The sequence below is a fragment of the Anopheles coustani genome, chromosome 3, assembly GCF_943734705.1.
Source record: "Anopheles coustani chromosome 3, idAnoCousDA_361_x.2, whole genome shotgun sequence".
NCBI lineage: Eukaryota > Metazoa > Arthropoda > Insecta > Diptera > Culicidae > Anopheles > Anopheles coustani.
Window position 1 is genome coordinate 93,794,635 of NC_071288.1, and position 23,914 is coordinate 93,818,548.

The 23,914-nt window shown below is 45.5% G+C and overlaps 2 protein-coding genes and 1 non-coding gene across 3 annotated transcripts in view; 1 reads left to right on the forward strand and 2 right to left on the reverse strand.

The window, feature by feature from the left end:
• LOC131260675 (alkaline phosphatase 4) overlaps positions 1-23,914 on the forward strand; it is a 328,385-nt gene that overhangs the window by 69,337 nt on the left and 235,134 nt on the right. The gene's annotated exons all lie outside the window — the stretch shown is intronic.
• Trnam-cau (transfer RNA methionine (anticodon CAU)) lies at positions 1,932-2,003 on the reverse strand. Its single transcript has one exon. It is a non-coding gene; the product is annotated as a tRNA-Met (tRNA).
• On the reverse strand, positions 5,612-13,868 carry LOC131260669 (glucosylceramide transporter ABCA12). The gene is made up of 15 exons (XM_058262459.1): positions 13,788-13,868; positions 12,606-12,972; positions 12,166-12,530; positions 10,689-11,809; positions 10,290-10,601; positions 9,875-10,212; positions 9,619-9,805; positions 9,060-9,543; positions 8,751-8,980; positions 7,916-8,686; positions 7,657-7,837; positions 6,749-7,597; positions 6,177-6,680; positions 5,819-6,103; positions 5,612-5,749 (listed from the first exon to the last, which is right to left on the reverse strand). Exons 1-15 carry the CDS (start codon positions 13,866-13,868, stop codon positions 5,684-5,686), a joined length of 6,141 nt encoding a protein of 2,046 aa, XP_058118442.1. The 3' UTR covers positions 5,612-5,683.

A 23,914-nucleotide genomic window follows, 5' to 3' on the forward strand; every position in this document is an offset into this window, starting at 1 on the left:
AGTCCTCCACGGATCCTCTACGTTGTCTGGAAAATTCATCCCCACCCCACCCCTTCTCTTTCTCTGTGGGGGCGGCCATCCTTTGTGGTGGGAGAAAATGTCCAACCCACTCCACTTTTCCACCCCTTTTTCCTCTCACTTTGGTAGCGCGTTTAGCAACCGACCATGACAAAGGATGAACCTACGATCATTCAACGCCCGAGAAAATACTTCGGGTCGGGACCAAGCGGATCTAGGACGCGGTGCAACGATTGATGCGGGCAACCTTATGGCCTTTTCCGTGCCTGAAACCCTGACCGAGTGGCGAACGAGCAAACGGTTCCATTCGGTTGGTTCGACTCAATAGATCAGATTGGCGATTTACTTTTGCGGAAAATGGAACACTGAAAGTGTGATAGTCTCACTGTGCGCATACGGGATGGTTCTAGATGGGTAGAAAAACTCATTTTCCATGCACATTCTACTTTTTATTTATAAATAGTTGTTTTACCAAACACATAAATCTGTAAACTAAAAACTTTCTAATAGATTCCTGGATGAATTCTTGAACAATATTTTTTTTTTAATATAAACAGAGCCAATGGGGTGGGATGCATTAAATTGACACCTTAAAGAGGATATTTGAAAGTTTCAATAAGAAAACAAAAAATGTGTCTGGGGCCATGAATGAATGAATGAATGAATTTTACCCACTGTTCTATCAGAACGACAAACGATCCGATACTAGAGCTCACGGCAAACAAACGTTGGCAGACTGTTCTTTGAATCGGCGTCGTAGCGCGAAAACGGACGCATTTGCATAAAATATGCTCTGATTTATCATTTATCTCCTCTTCCCTATCTGCTTACCCACACTTTCCATACTTTACTGCCACATTCCGTACGAACAATCACAGACATTTCGAAAAAGGAGCGCGACTCTCTATTGAATGAACGTTGCACAAAAGTCCGTTCAACGGAACGTTCGTTGCGAGGATCAAAAGAATTATTATGTTGCGGTAGGGTGAGTGATGTGACCTCTTTTTTCCCCGAATCGGATGGAAAATTTGTACATTTTCCGACGAAACACTTTCTTGTTCACAGTTTTTGTCATAACTCGCCGAACGATGCTCGATGTTCCCGTCATCCTCATATTTCTTCTGTTCTTTTCTAACAACCATTTGGTATCAAAATTGCTAGGATATTTGTACAAAAAAGTTAAGTATTTTGTCAAATGTTTTTGAAAGGAAATTGTAATTAAATGTTTTTTCTCTAGACATATTTGGATTTGAAGCGTACCCTAGGCGTGCTTGGAAATTAATTATGTGAATAATCAGGAAAAGAAAATGGAAACCCGTAGCAATGGTATTCAAATTAATCTAGAGAAAACGTGACGTTAACCTCTCTTCCAGGGATCATGGGGGGGGGGGGGGGGTTGGGGGGGGGGGCAGGCAAGGGTGTGGTTGTCTGGGTGGAAATGTTTGCGTGTCTAGCATTTTCAGCATCTCTACTTCAAAGCCACCCAGTAGAAGTCTGAAGTTCAGGTAAAGTGAATGAAATTCCGCCAGAGTGATGATAGCGTACATTTTCCACCCACTCGAGTGTTGTTCGGGGGTTTTGTTTTTCCAACTTATATTGACTACGAACGCGCAAACATACGCGTGATGAGATGCATAGAAATGAAATGAAAAAGAAAACTTTGTCGACTAAAAATATTTGTATGGTATATGTTCATATTCATTTTCCTGTGTACTTATCAAATACTTCATATAGTTAGTACCTAGTTGAGTTTCATTTTACTTTATTTGTTGTTGATATTCTATCGAATTGGTTTTTGTACTATGAAAAATAATATATTAATAAAAGCACATGAAAAAAAGCTGCTCTATTTAAGCCCATACCTTGAGATTCTTGAATGTAAAAGGAAAAAGGATATTTTACTCGAAGGATATTAGCAGAACGTAGTTTCGATCTACGGACCTCTGGGTTATGGGCCCAGCACGCTTCCACTGCGCCACTCTGCTTTGTTGATATCCAGTCTCTAAGTTTGGAATAAAATTCGGATGATTATTCAACCGTGTTGGAAGAGAATTTCCCAAGCATGTGACGGTAAGAAAAACACAGGGGAGGATGGTGGGTTGTTTGACCGTTTTCTAAATTCCTCCTACGCCACAAGGGTATCGAAAATTGGGTGTTGAAACGGCGTTGAGTTCACTGGCACGCCGTTACGACCATGCTTTATCGATGTCCTTTCTGCAGCTTTATATACCACTCGCAAGTGGGAGGATGACTTTGGGCATTTGTTATTGTGTATAAGGTGTCGTAAAATGTCATCTGAAAAGTTCACAGGCTAGCAGACTGTACCAGAGAGGAAACCGGAGTCGGTATTATTTCGAGCTTAATGGTCTTTAGTACGAAAAAAAACGCATTAAAAATTTGTGTAAACAGCAACGGTCTATAGAAGAAAAAGGATACGCAAAACGCAAACATTAAATTCCCACAAAGGAAAGAACGATAAATTGAGATAAAAAATCCAGGTCAGTGCATGGCAACGACTAAATAATTCTCACATCTACATGGCCAAAAGGGACGCGTCTGGGTGCTTTACATTTAGTGCGAGAAAAGCGTTGAATTGGTTTTTCCCGGGAGTCCACCTCCGCTAGCCGTCCTTTTCAATTCTTTCCTCGCGAACCATGGAGCCACCATGTTTGAGTTTTCGGTTTGGGTTTTCCTGCACGTCTCTCGATTCCGCTCACCCACGAGACCTTTCGCAAGGATTCTCCACAAATATCGGGTTTGTTGAGCTTCGGATCGAGAGTCGGGTACTTCTTCTTCACATTTCCTTCTCGATTTTATTTTTATCAATTCAGTCTAGACGGGCAGTATTGTGTTCCTTCTGTTTGTGTGTGTGTGTTTAACCTTGTTTTTGCCTTTGTAATGTCTCTGCAAATGAAACCGTAGACGTTGAGCGTTGGCATGTTTGAAAGAAACATATCCGAGAATCATGCTGGTGGAGCAGGAAAGCACCTTTTGCTGATGACGTTAACACTGAAAACTGATTCAGAACAACAGCAAAAAAGGAAAAACGACACGAAAAGCTCACCCAAAGAACACTTCAACAAGGCCGCAATGTGAATGCATGGCTTGTCAAAATCATGCTTCGGAGGAGCCCGCAAAAAAGGTGAATGTTTCAGATTTGTTTCCCCCAATCGTCAGGGGTGAAAAAACACACCATAAAATCGTGAGGTTTTTCCAGTTTCGGTGTTTGCCTCCCCCCTGGGGGCCAACGTCTTGCGTCACGTGAATTGTTCGAGATTCGCTGGCGTTGGTTCTTCGTTTAAGTTTTTCCTTTTCCACGATCCGGGTGAATGCGCCTCCGTAGACGGTAAATATTTTCCAAAGACCGCGTCCGACGATGAGAACCAGGTTCGGGATGGAGAAAAAACAAAAAATCCCACTCCGGGAACATAAACGAAAACGTGCAAATCTTCTGTTCCCTGTCTAAACATGGCCATTTTCTTTGCATTTTCATTTTTATTCCTGTTTATGCGATTATTTTTTTTTTTTGTGAAGCTCAAACTCGCTCGGTCGGAAAATGTACGACCGTTCCAGTGAAACATACGGCTTTTTGTGTTGAGTGAGGTAAAGGTTAAAACATCGTTAGATAATAGCCCTCGTTCACGGGCACGACTGCTGAGGGAGGACTAAGGATCGAACCGTGCAAGAAACAGGAGAGCAAACCCTTTTTCTGCAACCAGGAAAAACCGAAGGGCTAGCTGGGAAAATCCACTCTCAAACGTCTACGGAGTGTGCATATCGAAGAGCTTATTTGAAATTGATGATGAAAACAGCTGACGGCGTCATCGAACGGTCTGCATGATTTGGGTAGGCTTGACACACGTGGAAGGTTAGTACTCATGACGTTGCCCTACATTCAAGTGGTTTTAGTGTTTTTAAAACAAGTTTCTCCTTTGGAGTGTTATTTTATTTGAAATATAGGAATATAGTCTGGTTAAGGTTTTCATGAAGTTTTTCGCTAATCCTTATGTAGTTTCATTTAAAGCATTTGGAAATAATATTCAACCAAATTGTAGAGTTCAATAAAAAATTTAATCTTGGTAAATCTTTTGTCTGCTATTGATTAATTTAATTAGCTAAGCTCTATTCACAGCAACAGATCCCATGTAAAAGCCCAACATATTAACAAATGAAGATTATCTTTACTAAACCAACACATCGTTGAATTCTAAATTGAATTGCTCCTGAACAAAACTTAATCGAGTTGCAAGAGATTGCCGTTATTTTTTGTAAACGAACTTTTTTCATAATGACCGTTTTTTTACCTTACCAAAACCCTAATCTTCAAATTAATCGTTCCCCTCAACATCCGACTTCACCCACAGACTCAGATTGAACTCATATTTCTTCAACGTTTCGTTGGCCCTCCCCATATTCCCATCCCTTACGTTTCCGCCCACCCTCCAAGGTGTCTGGAAAAGGTAATCAAACCATCCTTTACAACAACCGACGGGCTCGCGACCCGACGAAGCTCGTTCACGGTGGCGTAGATCAGGGTACGGATCCGGATCGTTTAGTGCCTTTGTTGTCTGGAATGGTGGCGTACACCGTGGAATTCATTCCATTTTCCCTTAGCCCCTTTTCCAGCCACTCCATTTCGGTTCCTTGTGCTGTTTTTTTTCTCTTATTTTCCTTATAGCAGGTTGTGTGAGAAACGCAAGGAACAAATTGAATGCAAGCTTCTGCTAACCGTTGGATACCTCGCTTGAAAAAAAGGACGAACCGTCTTTAACGGTTACTTTTCCTTTTTCTTTGTGTGGGTAAAACATTGTGCTTTGAAGCATACCAACGCAACAACACAAAGCTTGCACGAATCCTTTTTAATGAGATTTTCTCCTCCGCAAGGATGCTGTGCAGCTTGTGCTTGTATTAGTAAAGCTCACAATTTCCCCACCAATTTGATGGCAAGAGGGGTGAGCTGATTTCCTTCGTGAACAAGAGCAGCTTTGTGCAACTCTCACAAGCTCAAGCCTTCTCCGAGTTGGGAGTGAAATTCAGCTGGTTCTTGGAAAGCTTGGCGATGACCTACTTTTCCGGCGATGTGGAAGGTTTCTAAACGCTCCCTGCTGCGAGCACTACTAGCCCACATTTCAACGCCTCGGACTTGGCGCTCCCGGTTTCCGGTAGGGATTGTTTGGGTTTTATTTTCTCCAATCGAGCAACTGGAATGTTGTTTGAGAGCGTTTAGTGCCACGGCACCGGTGAGCAGGCGATTTCCGGGAAAAAATCACCGGCGGTAGCTTTCCATCCCTTTTCCAATAACCCAACGCAATCCAAGCGGTCCTTTGGGATTCCCCTTTCCATTACCTTAAACGTGGAGGTGTGCCTGCATGAGGTTAACGAACCGTTTTCCACCGCTTATGTAAAACATGTTGATGGTTGGAAATAATGTAGGATTGCATCTCGATTGACGTCAAGCGTAAGTAAGCGAAGTTGTGGTATTCCGTACACCGGATTGTAGTTGTTATTGCAAGCAGGGAATTCAAAATTGATACTTTTCACAAACTATTGTGTTTATTTTACTGTTACCATTTATTATTCACATATCCAATTTTAAGCCTATCAGTAACTATATATTACAAAAGGAAATCGATTGCTGCTCGCGCAAATGCTGTCTGTTCGTACCCTAGCTATCTACGAACCCCGGATTGGCGTGATCCTCTTCGTGGTTTTGAAGGACGTTTTCAAATATCTGCAAATTGAAAATTAAGAGTAATTACATGCGCTGTTCGCCTCGGACTTTCAGTATGATTTTACGCACCTGATCCATTTGGCATCGTGACACCGTGTACCGGAGGTTGTTGTCCCGCGCAAAGCGATGCAACTTTAGGAACAGCTCACTGGCGGTCCGTGCTTCTCCCGGGCCGCTCACCATTGCTCCATTGCCATTCTCGTGCAGGACGATCGTTACGTGGCCATTTTTATGTGATTTACCATTTTCCGCTCTCAACGGACCGACTTCATCCGGCCGCACCTGGCACACGAATTGCACGGAGTTCTTGTGCAGAAGGATGTCCCGTGTGACGTTGAATTCGCGCTTAACAACCTACCCCGAGGAGGAAGAGGAAAGTGTCATCAGGAGAGGAATTAAAATTAAAGTCACTTGAGGCGTCACTTACCCGTACAAAGTCTACCTCTCGAGTACCCTCGAGGTACAGCGTCACCTGGTAGCTGTTACCGAAGCGTTCCTTCAGCCGACCGGGTGTGTCGACCGTCAGCAGATGGCCATCCTTCAGGATCGCTATACGTTGACAAATCCGATCGATCTCGGAGATGCTGTGCGAGGTAAGCAGAATCGAACGGTTCTGGGTGTTCAACCTCTCGATGGTGCTATACACAATCGAACGTGTCACTGGATCAAGATCGCTGGTCGGTTCGTCCATCAGGATGATCTCCGACTGCCCAAAACAGGCCACAGCGACACACAGCTTACGGCGATTTCCACCACTCAAATTCTTGGCCAACACCTTCCGGTACGGCTCTAGGTGATACTCTTTGAGCGTTTCGATCACGAGCTTGTCTATCGACTCAATGTTGCGCAGCTTGCCGTAGAACTCGATCACTTCCTCAACGGTGAGCAGCGGATCGAGGAAGTTACTCTGTGGACAGTACGAGGGACCATGCTGGGGAAGGGAAACCGTAATGTTAAAGACCTTCTGCCCTTTAGAAAACATTCAAAAAGAATTCTTACATTGCTGTAAAAGGTAAAACTGCCCCCGGATGGCAGCAACTCCCCGGAGAGTATCGCGAATATCGTCGATTTGCCTGCTCCGTTCGTGCCAAGCAATCCGAAGCACTCGCCGTAGTGCAGCTTGAAGGACACATTCTTGACAACCTCCCTGCCGGTCGCTCCACCACCGCCGCCACCACAGCTACCATATCGTTTCCTCAGATTATCCACCGACAGGATCTGATCGGCCGTCATCGATTTCTTCTTGCCGTCCATCCGGCTAACGACATGGTCCACCGTGTCGACGCCGTTCAGCTCGTACACTTTCGGTTCCGTGCGGCTACAGAGACGGTTGACCAACCGCTGCAACAGCTTGTACTCGATCACCACGTTGATCAGCATGAAGAGCACTCCCATCACGATCAGCGATATGAAATGAGGTCGAAGGAGCTCGCTACGCACTGGCGACTTGTAGGAATCGATGTAGTACCGCTTGAAGATCTCCGCCGTGATGTAGTTCTTGGACAGCTCGATGAGTCCATCGGATAGCGCGTGCTGTGGCAGTACGAGGAAGGCGCGGTTGAGGAAGTTACGGATGCGCTCCGACTCGTCACTGTCGCCCATTACGTCGAACAGGATGATGATGGTCAGCGTGCCCAGGGCCGTGATGATGTTCAGGCAGAAGAGTGACATGTTGGCCAAACTCGCATCGGTGAACAGTTTTTCGAAGAGGTGCATCGCAGGAATCGATGCAAAACCATACAGGATCAATAACAGACAGATTCCGTTCAACTGTTCCCGCTCGACGTACGCCGGAATGGCGAACGTTTTGAAGACGATCATGGCGAGAGCAACAGCGATGAGGTATATCTAGAAAAAAGAAGAATAGTCAGTAGGACATTCGCAGTCATCTCCAATCCACTTCTTACCAGTGCATCCCAGATGTACGTCACGGTCCAATAGATGAACACGTTCACTCCAGCCAAACGCTGCTGTAGCTTCTCACCACGAATGCGCTCGCTTACGATGTACACACAGGCTCCAGCGATAACCAAACTGAAGGCCAGCAATATGATCAGAGAGATTCCCGCATCGGCGATCTGTTGAAGTCTATTAACAAAGACGAAAGATTAGAGCGTGATACACATTGATCGCCTTTCTAGAGACTGAACAAACGGCTGCACTTACAATGACGAAAGCGACAGATCATCTTCCTCGATCTTCAACGGATGGTTAATGGTGCGGATTGAGAAGCTCGGATCCTCAAGTTCCGCCCGCAACACAGCCGTATCGAGCATGTTCAACCAGGTGGGCATCGAATGGTAACCCTTGTTGTTGTACCACACGACGTTCTTCTCCCGATTTATCGTAATTCCTCCATAGCGTCGCTCCGTGTACTGGTGTTCCGTCGTAAGAAGCCACCGGTATGCGTCCAGCGAGGAGTTAAACAACGTACAAACATCCCCCGAGCAATGCTCCAGTACATCATCAACGATCGCTTGTCGATACTCATCGCTATCGCTGGTGTTGCTGTAGAACTCCGCCGCCCCTGGGTAGAGCGCGGTGGAGAAGTTTAACATCAAGTCGTGTTCTCCTGGCGGCCGGATGGTCATGCATCCCATGGCGATGATCTCAAAAATCGTTGGCAGCACGAGTATACACACCAGCAGTCGATAGTTGCGTGTAAAATGCAGCAAACGCTTGCGGAACAGGGTGGCCATGATGGACAGCGTACCGAGTTTGGCTTCCTTCGTCTTTGGTCCGTGGAATCCGTTCGGTATGTGAGAAGTGGTTCCGTTTCCATTGCGCTCCTTTCCGTTTCCATTGCACTCCACGGGTGCTGAGTCAGTTGAGTTGACCGTGTTGAAGATGTTGAGCAGATTCTCGTTACGTACATCAAACGATTCGATCACATTGGTTGCCTTCAAATTGGCTAGATGTTCCAGCAGAGGTTCGATACTGTCGAAATAATAACATTAGTACATTATCACACTCGTTTCCCTGGATCCCCCTAATGACTCACTTCAACAGTTGAGCATCATTTGATGATGAGGTAATCCTAAAGTTTAATTGACTGAGAGTTGCCGTCATTTCGTAACGCATATCAGCAAGGCCATCCATCAGTTTACTCAGCTCCGCGATCAACGCAGTATGCTCGAACTCCGGTTGGTGCTTCAAGAAGATCTTCAGATAGATAGTGTTGGTGAAGCGTTTCTTTAACTCCTCCTGCGATTGTTCCATTATGGCCTTTCCCTAGTAAATGAAAGATGAAAGAGTATTAACAAACCGTACATCCTTTTCAACGAAAATTCATTAGTTTCTTCTATCTTACATCCTCCAGCATCACGATCTTATCGCTCAGACACTCTGCCTCGTCCAGATGGTGCGTCGCAAGTATCACAGCGCGGTCTTTCCGTAGCGTTTGGATCAGCTCCCAGATGTTCTTCCGTGCCTTCGTGTCCACACTACTACACGGCTCGTCCAGTATGACCAGATTGGGCGATCCAAGGAACGCGATCGCAATGCACAGTCGCCGCTTGAACCCGCCGGAAAGATCCGAAGCTCGGTAGTTCTGATAGTGGCCCATGTTGAGGTTCTCCAACGTGCGCGATACCTCCGTGTCGAAACCACGGGTTAGTTTGATGCGCGCGTACAGCTGAAGGTGCTCCTTGGCGGTGAGATTAGGTATCAGTACATCGTTCTGCGGGCACAAACCAATCTTTTCCGCATTGTTTCTTAGGCCGGAGATGAAATCATAGTCCAGTGGCAGGTGAACGTCACCGACGTCGGGTACAACCTGCCCGGTGAGTAGTTTACTGGTGGAAAACAGAATCGTTGCTTGAGTTTTTGATAGTCTAGAAAAAGTTCCCAGAACAAGGAATGGATATTACATGATGGTACTTTTGCCGGCACCGTTCCGTCCGAGCAGACAGGTGACTTCATCCCGACGGAATGTGACCGAAACATCACTCAGCACCTTCTTGCCTCCTTTCTCGTACGTCACGTCCACGTTTCGTAGATCCGCACCGATGCTTTTATCTAGTTTCATGCGCTTTACCGTGTGGAATGTTGTATCATCTGTAAGAACAACAATGTTCTATATTAAATACACAACAAAGAAGGTGATCTGTTCTTCGCTGTAGCTACCTTGTTTGAAACGTTGATAAAGATAACCTATTGTAAAGTAGATCGCCGCGTCCAGCAGGATCATGAGGATGCCATACTTGAGATCATTGTCCGCAATCGTACCCTGGAAGGCGCTCATAAAGCTTGCCCCCCGATGCTGCAGCTCCATACGCATCACGTGGCGCCAGGCATAGCAGAATGCGGTCGAGAACGAGAGGTTGGCGAAGAACTTCCCGACGGCGGAAAGGGTCGCCCCGAGCGAAATGATAAGAATGTACGGCAGGAATGTTGTCAGAAACAGTATCACGCTCGACACCGACCCGATGCTGGCCGAGCTGAAGAACATCGCGCACATATAGCTGTGAAGGGGCCGAGCAGAGGATGTGATGATTATGGGTCAATGCAAATCTTGAGCTTGCGCGGTTGAATGCCTTACCAAAATGCAATCATGCAAATGCCGAACACGAGCAGATAGCAGAAGAGAAAGATTTGGCTGGAGTGCACCAGTATACCGCCCCCGTAGAGGATGGCCAGTCCTATCAGAAACACGATGCCGATTTCGATGAACGTCGTGATCATCCAGGCGACGGTTTCCGAGCCCGATTTTAAGCCCATCGAGCGCATCAGCATCGAGTTTCCGCTTTCCTTCATCCAAATCTTTTGACGTACCGCCGAAGCGACGTGTACTATTAGCGCCAGGAAGTACGTCATCTGAATGGCCTGTGCGAGGTATAATCCCTTTTTGAAGCTGAAATAAAATAGAATGATAGAATGATGATGAAAAGAGGGGTTTTCTCAATAAGACAGCTAGCAAAAGGAAGAAGATAATACTCACTCATCTTTAGTGTACTTCGGGTAGGGAAACTGTTTGGTGTAAAACTTTTCGCCCGCCACGTTGAACGTAACCTCATTGGATTTCTTACTTGCAGCACCGCTACCAAGGAACAGATCCAACAGTGATCGACGTTTGCGTGTTTTTGTGACAGTGGACGATGGGGCGTTGGTTGTTGTTGATGCAGCGTTGGTTGTTGTTGATGGAGCGTTGGTTGTTGTTGGAGAAGACACTTCATCTTCGTCTTCATCCTTAAAATCGAGAAAATCATCAAGCGCACTGCTGTTCGTACCACTTCCGAACACGTTCAGTACTTCCTGCGATACGTTCAGTCGTTTGCTTAGATCGTTATACAACAGGGACAAATTCTCGGTCGTAGTTTCCACAACTGGCGTGACCGGCGCTTCCGTTGCCGGCTCCTCTTCGCTTGCTTCCTCTGCACTCTTGTCTTCAGTGTCATCCTCCGCTCCGTCGTCTAGGTCATCGTCTAACTCTAGCTCGCCGAAACCGCCGAACGATGATGTGGTTCCTCCGTCCCCGCTAGCCAAACGCTCGGCGTCAAACTTTTCTTTCTTCATCTGCCTAATGATGCCCATGTCGACCGCGTGCTGGATCTGCACGAAACCCCGATGGTAGCGCATGTCCAGCTCGAAGCTCGCCTCCGGACCGGGGAACCAGAAGCGGTTCCGGTTCTCCACTGTAACCGGCGTGTCATCCGTACGCATCCGTATCTTGTATGCCACCTCGTTCGTAGTTCCGTTCTCAAAAAGGACGCCAGCAAAGAACAGCTTCTTCCGGTTGAGCTCGAAGGCGCGCGTCTCTAGATCCTGCTCGTTTGCCACCGGGATGAATCGGTCGGCCGAGAAGCAGTCGAAAATGTTGGCGATCGTGTTGACCGCCTTGGCGACGTCGTTGTCGTTCAAAATGCCATTCAGCAGGCTCTCGATCAGCTCGATGTTAACGTTGCCGCCGGTCAGAAGCTGCACTACGGGACTTTTCGCTAGCGCGATCAAACCCTCGAAGCTGGACCGTGCCTCCTCATCGGTGCGAACCAGTTGGAGGGTTTTGTCCAACGCCCGGAAGAACTCTCTCAGTCGGCCCATATCAGCGAACGTTTGATTGGCCTACGATGGGAAGTATAGGTCAAAATCAATACATCAAAACGAAACCTTTCTAGGGAAATGGCCAAAATAATTGAAAATTAAACATGGTTTTTAAATGCATTTTCAAAATACATTATCGTTTCAAATGCAATAATTTGATAAAGTAGTAATCAAATTCTCGAACAATAGTACTGAACCCTATTAAACCATCGTTCTGTGAAATTTTTCATAAATTTTGCGAATTTTGGTTAGTGTAGAAATAACAGAATTCTCTGTTTAAAGATTAAATGAATGTTGTTTTGGTTTTCGATATGAATTATCAATTACCAGAACATATGATAAGATAGGTAAGTATAAAAACAAATGAGCTCACTTACAAACTTCATTATTTCATCGTTTCGCTCGCTCGCCGGACCGTACAGTATCTTGCCCTGCAGGATGGGCTTCAGAAAGCGCCAGGTTATCTTGCCGTGGTTCGTGTTGGTAACGTCTAGGTAGAGCTGCTTGCAGTACGGCGTCGGCATCACGTTCAGCTCGTCCTTATCGGGTCCGGCGTAGTCCGGTGTGTAGAAAATATTGTCAACAAACCGAATGTTATCGCTGCGGGGGAACGGCCGGCCGCACAGGATGTTGCCCGATTTGGAGAACGTCCGGTCGTCGGAGAACAGCTTTTCGATATCGAACGAGTCCCCTATTTTGGTGCGTATCTCCGGTAGCATCTTGATCAACCGATCGGCATTGCCTGAAAGGGGAAAGAGGCAGTGAAACCCCATGCTTTCGGTTGTAGCCAAAGCGGAATTTACGAACAAGTACTCACTCTCGATCTCTTTGAACTTCGCGTGCGTGACGACGGTCGTGACGGAGGCGATGAAGTTCTTATCTTCCGGTAGCTTCACGATCGCATCGTACAGCTCCTCGTTGTCCAGGATGGTCTGCACGATGTTGACCACGGGTGTGACCGGCGCCAGCGGGAAGTCCTCCGTCTCGGCGTACGCCTTGACGTCGCTGCACTCATTCTCGAACGTGCAGATGTACGACTGGAAGAAGGGCAGGATGCCATTCGCCTGCAGGTTGCGGGTCGGGAACTGACAGTCACCGATCTCAGCCGCCTGGAAGCGGGCTCGCAGGATGTACAGGGCGGCAAAGATCATGCACGGCCATAGGTACTGGATGAAGGTCATCCACTGCAAACAAAATACAAAGAGAGCATTTTGATTACACAAATGCTTCTTGTCAAATGTTGTCTACTTCTTGAGGTCCCTTTGATATCGTTCTGTATATTCATTTAAAATAAATATCCTTTTACACGAACTTTTTTTATTTACAGAGCGTTCATTTATGAATGTTTTTATTAAAAGAAAATGATTAAATAGTTTTTGTATTTTTTATAGTTTTTTACCACATCATAGGCATTAGGGCACAGTTTAGCCGACCCAACCAAACAACACGAGAAGCACTGACAACTTTCTACTTTTCTCGCTTTGTTGATTCCTCAAATTGTACGTTCTAGGCGCGTTCTGCAACCGCAAACAAATGCCATAATTTACTCATGTTGTGTTGGTTTTTTTTTTTTGCTTTCGCGATTATGAAACCGCTGGCCACGGACGACACACATCAAGAACATTGAACCGCGGGAAGCTCGTGGAGTGTAATTTTCTAGTCTTTTTTTCCTGTTTGCGCCTAATGAATCGTGCTTATCAACAGAACGGAAAACCGTTGCGCATAGCGAACGATGCGTCATCGTCCGGCGGGTTTTTGTAGTATTTTTTGTGGTTAGAGAAAGAAAGGGGAGAGAAGGCACATTTTATGTAAAAAAAAGTATAATTGGCTTATGGCGCTCATTGGAGGGCTGGCCTAGTTTAATAATCATGTTGTCTGACGCTGTACCGAATAATCCGAAAGTGATGCAGCGAAATTCCGAGAAGCGTTTGATGATTAATGTGTTATCAAAAATAAGTTTTTTTTGGTGCGTCTTTCATGTAAACAAGGTTTTACTTACTGGCTGACGTATCCGGACGAGATAGTCCTTCTTTAGCAGGGCTCGTATCTGCATGCAGTCCGCATGCCTGGACAGTTTCATGTTATCGCACCCGTAGTGAAGATGCGGTTTGGAGTGATTCTAGCCGTCCAAGAACTATCAACGGGGAGTTTCGTAACCACTTGCAAACGCTTTGCACGGCACTAAACCTCACATTCGCTCGGTCTCGATAGTTTGGCAGGTCTTGCAGATTTCACTTTCTTCGCATGCACTGGCTCGCGTGTTACGATGGGAGGCACGGCTCGAACAAAGCCACAATTCACTTTTACTTCCCAAGCAATGGATCACTTTTGCATCTTCAGGTCCGCTTCCTGCCTTAGTAGGCCAGACAAACTTCCGTTTTCACTTTCTTCCGACACTCAGTAGACGAACGCTTCGGCAGAACCGTTGTACTTGCACATCAAAGCCGACCGCGCTGTTGCCAAGAATTTTGATTTAGTTTTTTCACTATCGCCAGTTTGATTAGCACTTCCACTGCGAAGTGATGGTCGTGCCTTTCGCATCAATAGAGAGAAGCTGGCCGAAAACGACGTTGTTGAATATAAAAATTACTATAGGCAGATTCACTTTTCCACGACTATTTCGATGAAGGTTACGCTCGACTGCTTCCGGTACCGGATCAACACTAACAAAACCCTACACGTTAGTAATAATAGCCGCCATTCAACACATCCAACCCAAGGGTTTGGGAATCTTCAGCATATCACTTTAAATATTCGTTTTATCACGTTTTAATCACCAACGCCATGGGGACCTAAACATAAATGAGACATTAAGCATTTCTCTCGGCCGTTATAACTCCCTCCAGTGTCTGTAAACAAAATGTAACAATAAGAAAAACCACTTTTCAACTACTACCCAAACTAAATTATCGCCTATTTAATGTATTTCACTGGGTGAGACAAACAAAAAATGAGCTTCGATAATTACGCTGGGAACCGGTGCACGAACTTGTCCCACCGTCGGTTGAAGCCTTTTTGTTTTTTTAATGTTTTTTTGTAACAGTTGTTCGGTCCATTTTTCACGCACGAAAGCATTCCCGCCCGGTTTTGGCGTAACCCCTTCTAATGATGTGTATTACGCTGATCGATCGTTTAGCGAATTGTTACGAAAGCCTACAACACCGTGTGGGCAAAGCGATGGGCACAAGCGGAAGTGATTGTATCTCGGAAGTAATAGGACCCGGGCCCGCAAAAGGTAATCCCTAGATGCGATCGCAGTGGATCTAATTACAGCAGAAAAAAACGAGAAGATACCAATTCCGTTTCGTTCAGATTGTTTCGAAAAGATATCACCGCACACGTCACCAGCTAATCTTGATGTAAAACGATTAACTAAAATGTTTTCCAAAAGATTTAAACATAGGAACTGTTGCGTTGAGGGTACACGACACGACTGCGCCCGCTTTCCCTTGCGGAATAGAATTTAAAGCAATACAAAAAAACAACCCTTCTCGTCATCCAATGAATCAAACCGTGCTAAATGTGGTGTGGATGAAAATAGATCGACCAACGGAGGGCGGGTTGGATTTCAATTCAAGACCGTGCGGCTATTCCCATGCGAAAGAAATTTACACTGTTCAGCATAGAACATTCGACACGTCATCGAGTCGTGGTATCGAGCCCGGAAAGTACAAACGGACTGCCCTAAAACTATGCCTATGCGTCAGACGTCTCTTAGCGGGTGGCGATTTTCGTGTGAACCTCATGTTCGATGAGTGCTAAATGGCGAGCCGCATGCTAACTGCATGGACGGCCATCGAAGACGGTCTCTAGGACAGTCCATTTTCACGAATAAATTAGCACCCCATGCAAACGCCCGTGACCAAGGTTGTTCCAGTTTGTGGCGAACTGCAACACCTTCCATTTGCAGGTCTGTCGGGTCAAGCCAATCGATTCGCTTAGTTGTCCATTTGCGGTAGGTGGTAAAAGGTGGTACCCTGCGCCATCCGATCATCAATTAGAACATTCAACCACCGAAGCGTATGTGGAAAGGTAGAGAGACAAGTTACATACACCCTTCGGTTCATTTGCATGTTAAACGCTGAGGGCAGGTATGGTTAGCAGCTGGTATGGAAAGTTTGCAGCAACGACATTCATCACTTTTTTTGCTGGCTGATGCGACTTACACCGATCAAAGTCAACAGGTGTCATCCGGTGGAATGGAAAACACAATGTCATTGCAATGCGGGAGTCGCTAATCATGGTGATTTGTACCTGGGACAACCAGACGGAGATGAAGGCAGAAGTCCGACCAATCGAGTGGACAAGTGTACTGGTAAATAAATTAATAACGCAAACAGATATTGTTGTCATACTTCAGGATGGCATGGTGGACTGCATTCTGCGGCAGGTATATCACTAAATCAACGTGATAATCTCCATTCGGTGTGTTTGTTTTGAGTCACAAGATTTTGTCGATCAGCTATGCAGCTCCAGGAACGGAGCCTCTCAGGAACTATTGCGCAACGCACGTCTCTGACTCTGCCCAATTAATCTCCAGCTAATTGATCTGATAGTCCCGTGCCCCTGTGTATGGTTTGATCTTGACTGCCCTTAAAGGAGAACAACGTCGATCCTTCGTCGTAACCAAAATCGATGACAGGAAAAAACCGGTTCTGGCCACGCAATACGCAAGTACGCGCACCGAGGATGGTATTGCGTTAATGTGCACCGTATATTTACTCACTTGAACGGTCGAGCCGGGTACGAGTTGGACCCAAGGAGGACGACTGAGGTACTTCACACACGGTTGTGACCCTGATGTCTTCGGTGTGGACCATCTGTTACCACGTCACAGTGGAGCGTATCGATAGCTTGTTTATCCGACTGAAACCCAACGCGCCATGTCCTTATGTCTTTGCCTTGCAGTGCTATTTTTATACATGCTCCAGTGAAGATCCCCTTCAGATATTGCTTCAGAATGAGGAATGATTCTCAGCCACACACATCGGCAAGGTGCGTTGGATTTTGTACCATTCCGGGTCGGTTCAAGGTTACGGCGGATTATCCACCGCTTCTTCCAACTCCAACGTTTGGTCCAACTTTACGACGTGAAGCGGAACGCAGACCCGCCCCGGAGGGTTGGGGAAGTACGCAAAGTTCTACCTCAGCTCGTTGTTGTTTTAGCGCACACCGTTTCGTAAGACATTCTTGCGACTTCAACAGCGTCTCCGTATGGGAAGCGACGAACCGGTTCCGTTCAGACGTACCGACGAGAAGGTGCCGATGGGGCCGCAAAGATACAAGTGCAGATGATGCTTTCGATTTCGAGTGTTGGATTCGAATGCTGTAAGACTGGTGCGGTTTCTATTTTGCGTCAGAGCGGATTCGTCCGTGTGGGACTGGTTTACACGGATTGTGATTTTCCTTTCGTACTTCCATCCCACGAATACCGCGCGAACCGGTCGCGTGTGGTTTTATAATAAGCTGGCAAAGAATACTTGGACATTCTCGGTCATCATCCGGTTGATGGTTGACGACGTTTGCTTGTCCTATTTACGCCGATCTACGTCGAATTGCCTGAATCGATTATCATTTCAAGTTTTTCCATTCATCGCACCGGCCCATAATCGACGATGAGTTGAAAACGATTGACGTAGCACGGGAAGTTTCCTAGGTAGCAGAGTAGATCGGATTTGTAGGGAACCGAGGTTCGCAGTGGGAAACATTAAAATTTGCGCAAAATATTCATCATTTCTCGAACCATTCCATGACCTTACATTTTATTCTCTTTCTTTTTTGTGCCAAACTTCGCTTAGAGACACAAACAACGGCTAATAAATCTCAAGTCTTCTTCTGGGACCCTATCAAGAAGCTATTCAACAATAGCCTTACTGACCTTACTTGAGCAAGAAAAGACATTGTTTCATCAAAAGGAACGTAATGTTTTTTTGTGTATCCGGTCCAATGACGTTTAATTTCAGTACGTCAAGATCAACGCATAAAACTAATTTTAATGCCATTTCAAGATCGTTTGGTGTACCATGCAGGTAAATGTCTTGTAACAAGTTCCTACAAAAGAAGAGTTGGTAACGGTTTTAAAGAGCATTTTAGTCTCATGCCCTACTTCCTGCTAGACGATGTTGGTTCAGTTCTATAAACACAACTTCTGGTGTGGAAACCTTAACTCCCCTAAGCTCTTTTGAACTATAACTTGCCTTACTACGTTTAAAAAAAATTACCACAGGTCACAACCACCAACTGTGTGGTGTGGTCATAACCATGGAGGTGTGTACCAGACAGAGCACTGAATATACATAAAAATGCACACGATGTTCATCCGGTTTAATGTTAGTTTCAGTCTGGCCGACCATGCTTATCCTTCGGAGCACGTCCAGGGAACTTATGCATCCTCAGAGGAGTACCACAGCACGTAACGGTCGGCGACCTCGGATGGGAAATTTCGGCGTTGTCAAACTGTAATTTAGTAAAACTGGTCACAAGTATCCGGATTGGAGCAAACCATACAGTTTGGTATTGAAGTTCGTTGGTGGGCGGTTTAAAGGCGGATGTGGCATATCTTTAGTGAAACAAGCTAGAAGATTGATAAATGCAAAAAAGGGTGTTAGCATGCACCGCGGTAGTAACACATCAAGCAGATTCTCCGTCGGGCTACGTCAGCTTTTGATGGCTTAACGTGTCCACGAGTAAGACATGATACGTGACCTGAGGACCGATATTTGTAGTCAATGTTCCTACATTCATATACACTGGGGAAAAACTAGGTCGCTGGTGAATAGCTACCGGGAAGTAAACGGAGCTGGACGTATAAAGAAAAAATGCCTCAATGAAGCTGTGCCGACATAAACATTATTTCTTCTGTGGCTCATTGTACTCAATCCACTGAAGACCGAACCAACTCCACACTGAGTGGCAATTCTGTGCCTGGTTCCTAGCTTTTGAGACGACTAGTGCTTCGAAGCACCGTTCCAGCCTAACGGCAACTGTGGGACACAATGTTCCTTTTCATTCGTCGTCCACTGTTTGATTATTCAACTGATGGCTTCAGAGGGTACCCCACGGAGGTTCCAGCTCATCGCAAGTGCACTTTATGAGACTTGCGTGATACTGTCGAGTTTAACGTGATCGGGCTCACTCGAGCGGGCTCGTAATGGACCGGGGGGTTATCAGCAGCAGGAAGTCGTGATTAGCATCGACATTCAATCACGTCATGTAGGTGGGACGAAACAACTCCGCGACTAGCATGTGATAACCGGCATGTGACGAATGGATTTGATGAAAAGTAGCATCCAAACCGATCCCTTCCCTTGACGATGATCGCGACGGAACATTCGGCGGAAAATCTGAAATTTTTTCCAGCCGGAAAAATGTCTTTGTTTGTAAGGTTCACCTGAGACCTAGCTTGAGGTTCTTTGTACTGCATGATTGTATTCTAATGAGACGGGACGTAAATACAGCTGTTTAAACAGTCGAGACTTGTGTGTTCGTCAGAATGTCTCTCCAAGTATCCGGATTGGCATCCTATAGATGTTAATTCTCAAGTAGCACCGTGACATACGAAAAATCCCAATGAGATTTTCTCACCCTGATAAGCTTTGATCAGCGATCGACGAGGAAAAGAGTAAGTCCGACACATTCAGTTGGTAGATCGAATGGATGATGTAGGAAACTTTTGATCAACCCATTACTCATCTTCTCCGGGAAATCACAGGGAGTTTAATTTGTTTTTTAAAGTCTTGCCACTTGATGATTATTTTCTTTGTATTTGCTTTCCTCGCAACATCCTGTTCGGTTCGAGTCTATCCAGAATATTTATAAGAAAAAGAAAAAAATAATTCACCTAGAAGATTTAAGTTTCGCTTCAAATAAACATGGAATTTTTAAAAACATTACATTACGAACACGTTTAAAATGGAAAAACCATCAAGCGTAATAAAAACAGGTGTTTTAGGACCCTTCATTCGGCTCATTCCCATAAGAAAGCAAACCATCATAAAAATGGTGCAATCAAAGCGCTTAAATGTAAATGTTTACCCAACGGATTACCGCAAGGTGTAAACAACACGTTTGCGAAATACCCGAAACCCCTTCGGCCCAACGTTCGGAGTTCCCCGCCGACAGTTTTCCTGTTTCTGCATTTTCACACCATAGATGTTTTATTTTGCCGAGAGGAAAAGTACGCCGGGAACGGTTTCCGATTTTGATCCCATTCCGCAACATTGTTCACACCGGAAGCGCCGGAAGATCGGGCGCAAGTGGCCGCGGGGATGGGGGGGGCTGAAAACTGACCACCCAGAATTTGTGTCAGTCATCGCTTCCCGGGAATAAGGTTCGAGGTCAGCGTGTTCGATGACACGATGCGGAACGCACCCACGGGGTGCGTTACCCCGTGACCTAGGTGGGAAGGGGAGGAGGGGGAGGGGCGCACCGGCCTATCGAACTGCAGGCAGCAGCGCCAAACGGTGGTGTGATTGCGCATACCATGCGGCGCGGCCGGCGAACCACGTTCCCGGCAACGCAACGCCAACGTGCGCAGAGTCGTCGACGGTCGTCGTCTGCGAGATTCTTAAAAATAGCATGGAACATGGGCGGCAGGCACAGCTACGCAACACTGACCGACAAACCGGTCCGGGTACAGGTTGTTGGGCCGGCCAACTGAGGCGAGTGACCCGAACGGGGGGAGTTTGCTAGCGATGCAAGTGGGAAACAATATGCCCGCAAACCGAGATCGAGAAGGTATTTGTAAAGTCAACCTAATGGTGCTCAAATCTGGGTACCTTAAGATATTCTAACGCCTAGCCATTAAAACAATGTTAGTCTATGAAGTTTTAGACAACATTACAGTTCACGAAGTTACTGGAATAAACACCCGGATAACAATCTTAACAGCTGTTTAAAGCTCAAGAAGATCACTAGTTTGATGTAGCCAGTACATGGAACATTCCCCTTGATGCAAAACCAAAACACTGTACTGTGTGTATTCTTTTTCTTCACAAAGTGCTGTGAAAAATTAGAGCAATGAAGGACGGTCATTAGGTGCTAATTAGTTCCGGCGTTCCGATAAGATGAAAAGCTGGCTGGGGAAAGTGTTGAAGCAAAAACCAATACATCATCTTCAGACTACCCTTAAACAGAGATTCTCAAGTTCTTTAGTGCAGTTCAAGAATTGCTGTAATTTGTCGTTATTTCAACTGTTCAACAGTTGTAAGATGATCTTCAATTAATATAAAAGCTAACTAAAAAGTAAAAGAGAATACTGATCTTAATACAATAAGCAAACAAAAACATTAAACGGTAAAACAAGTGAATTGATGATTCGAGCTCTACTTTTGACGTCAATTGTAATTCCTTTTTTATGTTCCGCATGATAGAACCAAGCTTAAGAATCTCTGACTCAGAGGAACATCATGCCCGAATATGTATTACTGGGTCATATACGTAACGACAAATTTTGTCGCGTCTAGAAAACGATTATCTTATCACTTCTTCATCATTATACACCGTAGATCGTCTAAAAGATTGTTTTGATATACAAAAGAAGACATAAAAAATAATGTTAAATATAAGAAATTAGCAAAACACGACAAAGCTCAAGCTCATGATTCCATATGGTCCCCGGCATTTGTGAGATGAGTTTGTTGAGTTGATAAGCCGGTCCTTATCTTTGGTTATTGATGTTATGGATTCTTCTCGCGTCTGGCAATGATTGTACATTATCAACAAACTGTTTTCCTTCTGGCAGGCACTTAACGACTGGCTGTTATTTTTCGATTCTGAAAGTTTCAATCAATGTGTCTCAGTGTCTCATTTAACTTTTTTAGTACATATTTTAAAAAATTGAATTGAAAAGATCTATACCGACATGATGAAGATGATGATGCTGATGGTAGACCTGTATGTTTTAGCTAGTATTTTCCAAAGCTTCCCATTTATTTGCGCAGTTGTTTTCAACCCTTTTTGCTGTCTGACAAGTACAAGAAGAACAGCATGTCACCTCTTACTGGGACGGTCGCCTCAGGGGCGATGGATCTCTCAAGGCTTGAGGTTGTCCGTGTGCAACTGTACTAACATTTCAACTTGGAAAAAGGTGTGTACCTAACACGTCGATGTGGTACAGTGTGAAGAGCCAACTTGGAAACATTTTACGTAACACTGAACTTTTGTGAATCCATTATTACTGTTTCTTTTCGATAGAAAACTGTATGTTCCTTAAACTTTTACTTTCGTTTTATGACTGGTTTATGGAACTATCTGCACTGCACTTAGGTTTCTCACACAAGGGGTTTGGGTTTAGTTGGGTTGAATATGTCAGACAGATAGATCATATTTATTTTCCGTTGGATTGTTTTGAACACTAGCACTTCCTGAAGTTTCTTGAAGCTTGATTCGAACGACGGCGCACTAATTTATCTCAACCTCGAAATTCAGGTAGCTTTAAGGTTGGTTGCATCTTCAAACACTTTCAAACCAGACGATGTGTAAAGTTTGAATTGAGGAAACAACGGCACCGTGAGCTTCACCAATCCATCAAATATGTTTTTTGCTTTCAGATAGAAGATGACAAGCGAATCTTCTGGCGGAATGACGCCAATAGTAGGAAAAGGCAGGAAAAATCGGTGGGCCATTTATTTCCGCTCGCTGATGAAGTTGCACATTTGGTCGGGGGGTTGATTTCTAAGCGATTCGCGATCCGATCGATCGCCACACTGAACGAGACACACTGTACCGATAGCGATTTTAAACGGTCACCTAATTGCCCACCACTCCGTGTAATTGATTGACGTTTGGCGCGATTAGCTGCTTGCGGTGCAACCGCATTTCGCAAGTCGTCGTCCACTTTAGACGATACACGGACGGGCTCTTATGACCCAAGAGTAATTGATCTCACTGGACGCCTTAAACGTTGGCCATTATTGGCGCGGCCAAAGGAAAGATTACACCGATTCGTAACGCCGGCTAACCCCAGCTGGCCGCTGGAAGGAAAGCACTCGGCGAGTGAAATGGCTCCCGTCCCGCAACCTGGCACGTTCGCCTGTTTCACCCACCAGTCGCTAGTAAAAGTGTTCCTAAGACGTCCCCAAGAGGTAGGGAGGGCGTTAGGTGTTTCGGTTTTACGCTGGTATGAGTGATTTACGCCACGATCACCAGAGACACGCGATCCGTGCGGAACGAGGCGGGATGGTTTTAAATCGCCAAACATCAAGCAAAACCCGCCGAACGCGCAATCCACCATGATGGCGGAACAGCCTGAGAGAAAGGAGGAAAATCAGCTGCACGCTGGCCATGCTTAGCTGGGTGAGGTGCCCGATTTCTGCCGGTGAAGGTACCAGCTGATGATCGACGACTGGTTGGTTTAGCCGTTCGAAATGTGCATCTTTTGCCACCTTGCGCAGGGAAAGGGCCACGAGAAGACATCTAACAAGTGAAAACTTGCGCCCAACCAACACCACCACCACCCTGGATGCCAACAGAGGGAAAAAAGCTACAACGGCAAACTTCAACTGGCCGCGAAGAAAGTGTAGAAACCAAAACAAAATCCAAAAAGGGAAGCAGAAAGTAGTAGAAAGCCGGAGAGGGAGAGTAAGGTGTTGAGAAACTACCACGGCAAATACGGCCACAACGAAGAACGGTACGAAAGAGAACGGAAAGATGGAGAAAACAACATGTGAACATAACGAAACGGGTCGTCAAAGCAGAAGTAAGAAAAAGTAAGCGATAAGCTGGGCGTTGGAATGTTGGTTTGGGCCGCGAGGGGTGGTAGGACGAGAAAAATGGAAAACGAGATTTTAAAACCGTCGACACGTGGTAGATGGGTGCGGGTAAATATGGTAAACCCAGTGTGCAAACGATTAAACAACGGGTCTGTGCGTATTTGCGTTGCTGAACCATAGACATTGAAGCTGGAAAAGAGCTATTTTAACCGCGATCCTAACTAGTACACGAAAGCATCAACCAGCATAAATGATGTTTTCATTCGGCAGCTTGCTTTTGGTCGATATTTGTTTAAGATCGTTTCACAAATTCATTACAGCTCTTTTACACTTTAAATGTCTTTATACGTTTGCAGACGAAAAGTAGATGTTTTATAAAAATATTTCAAAACTGACACTACAAATAGAAAATGCT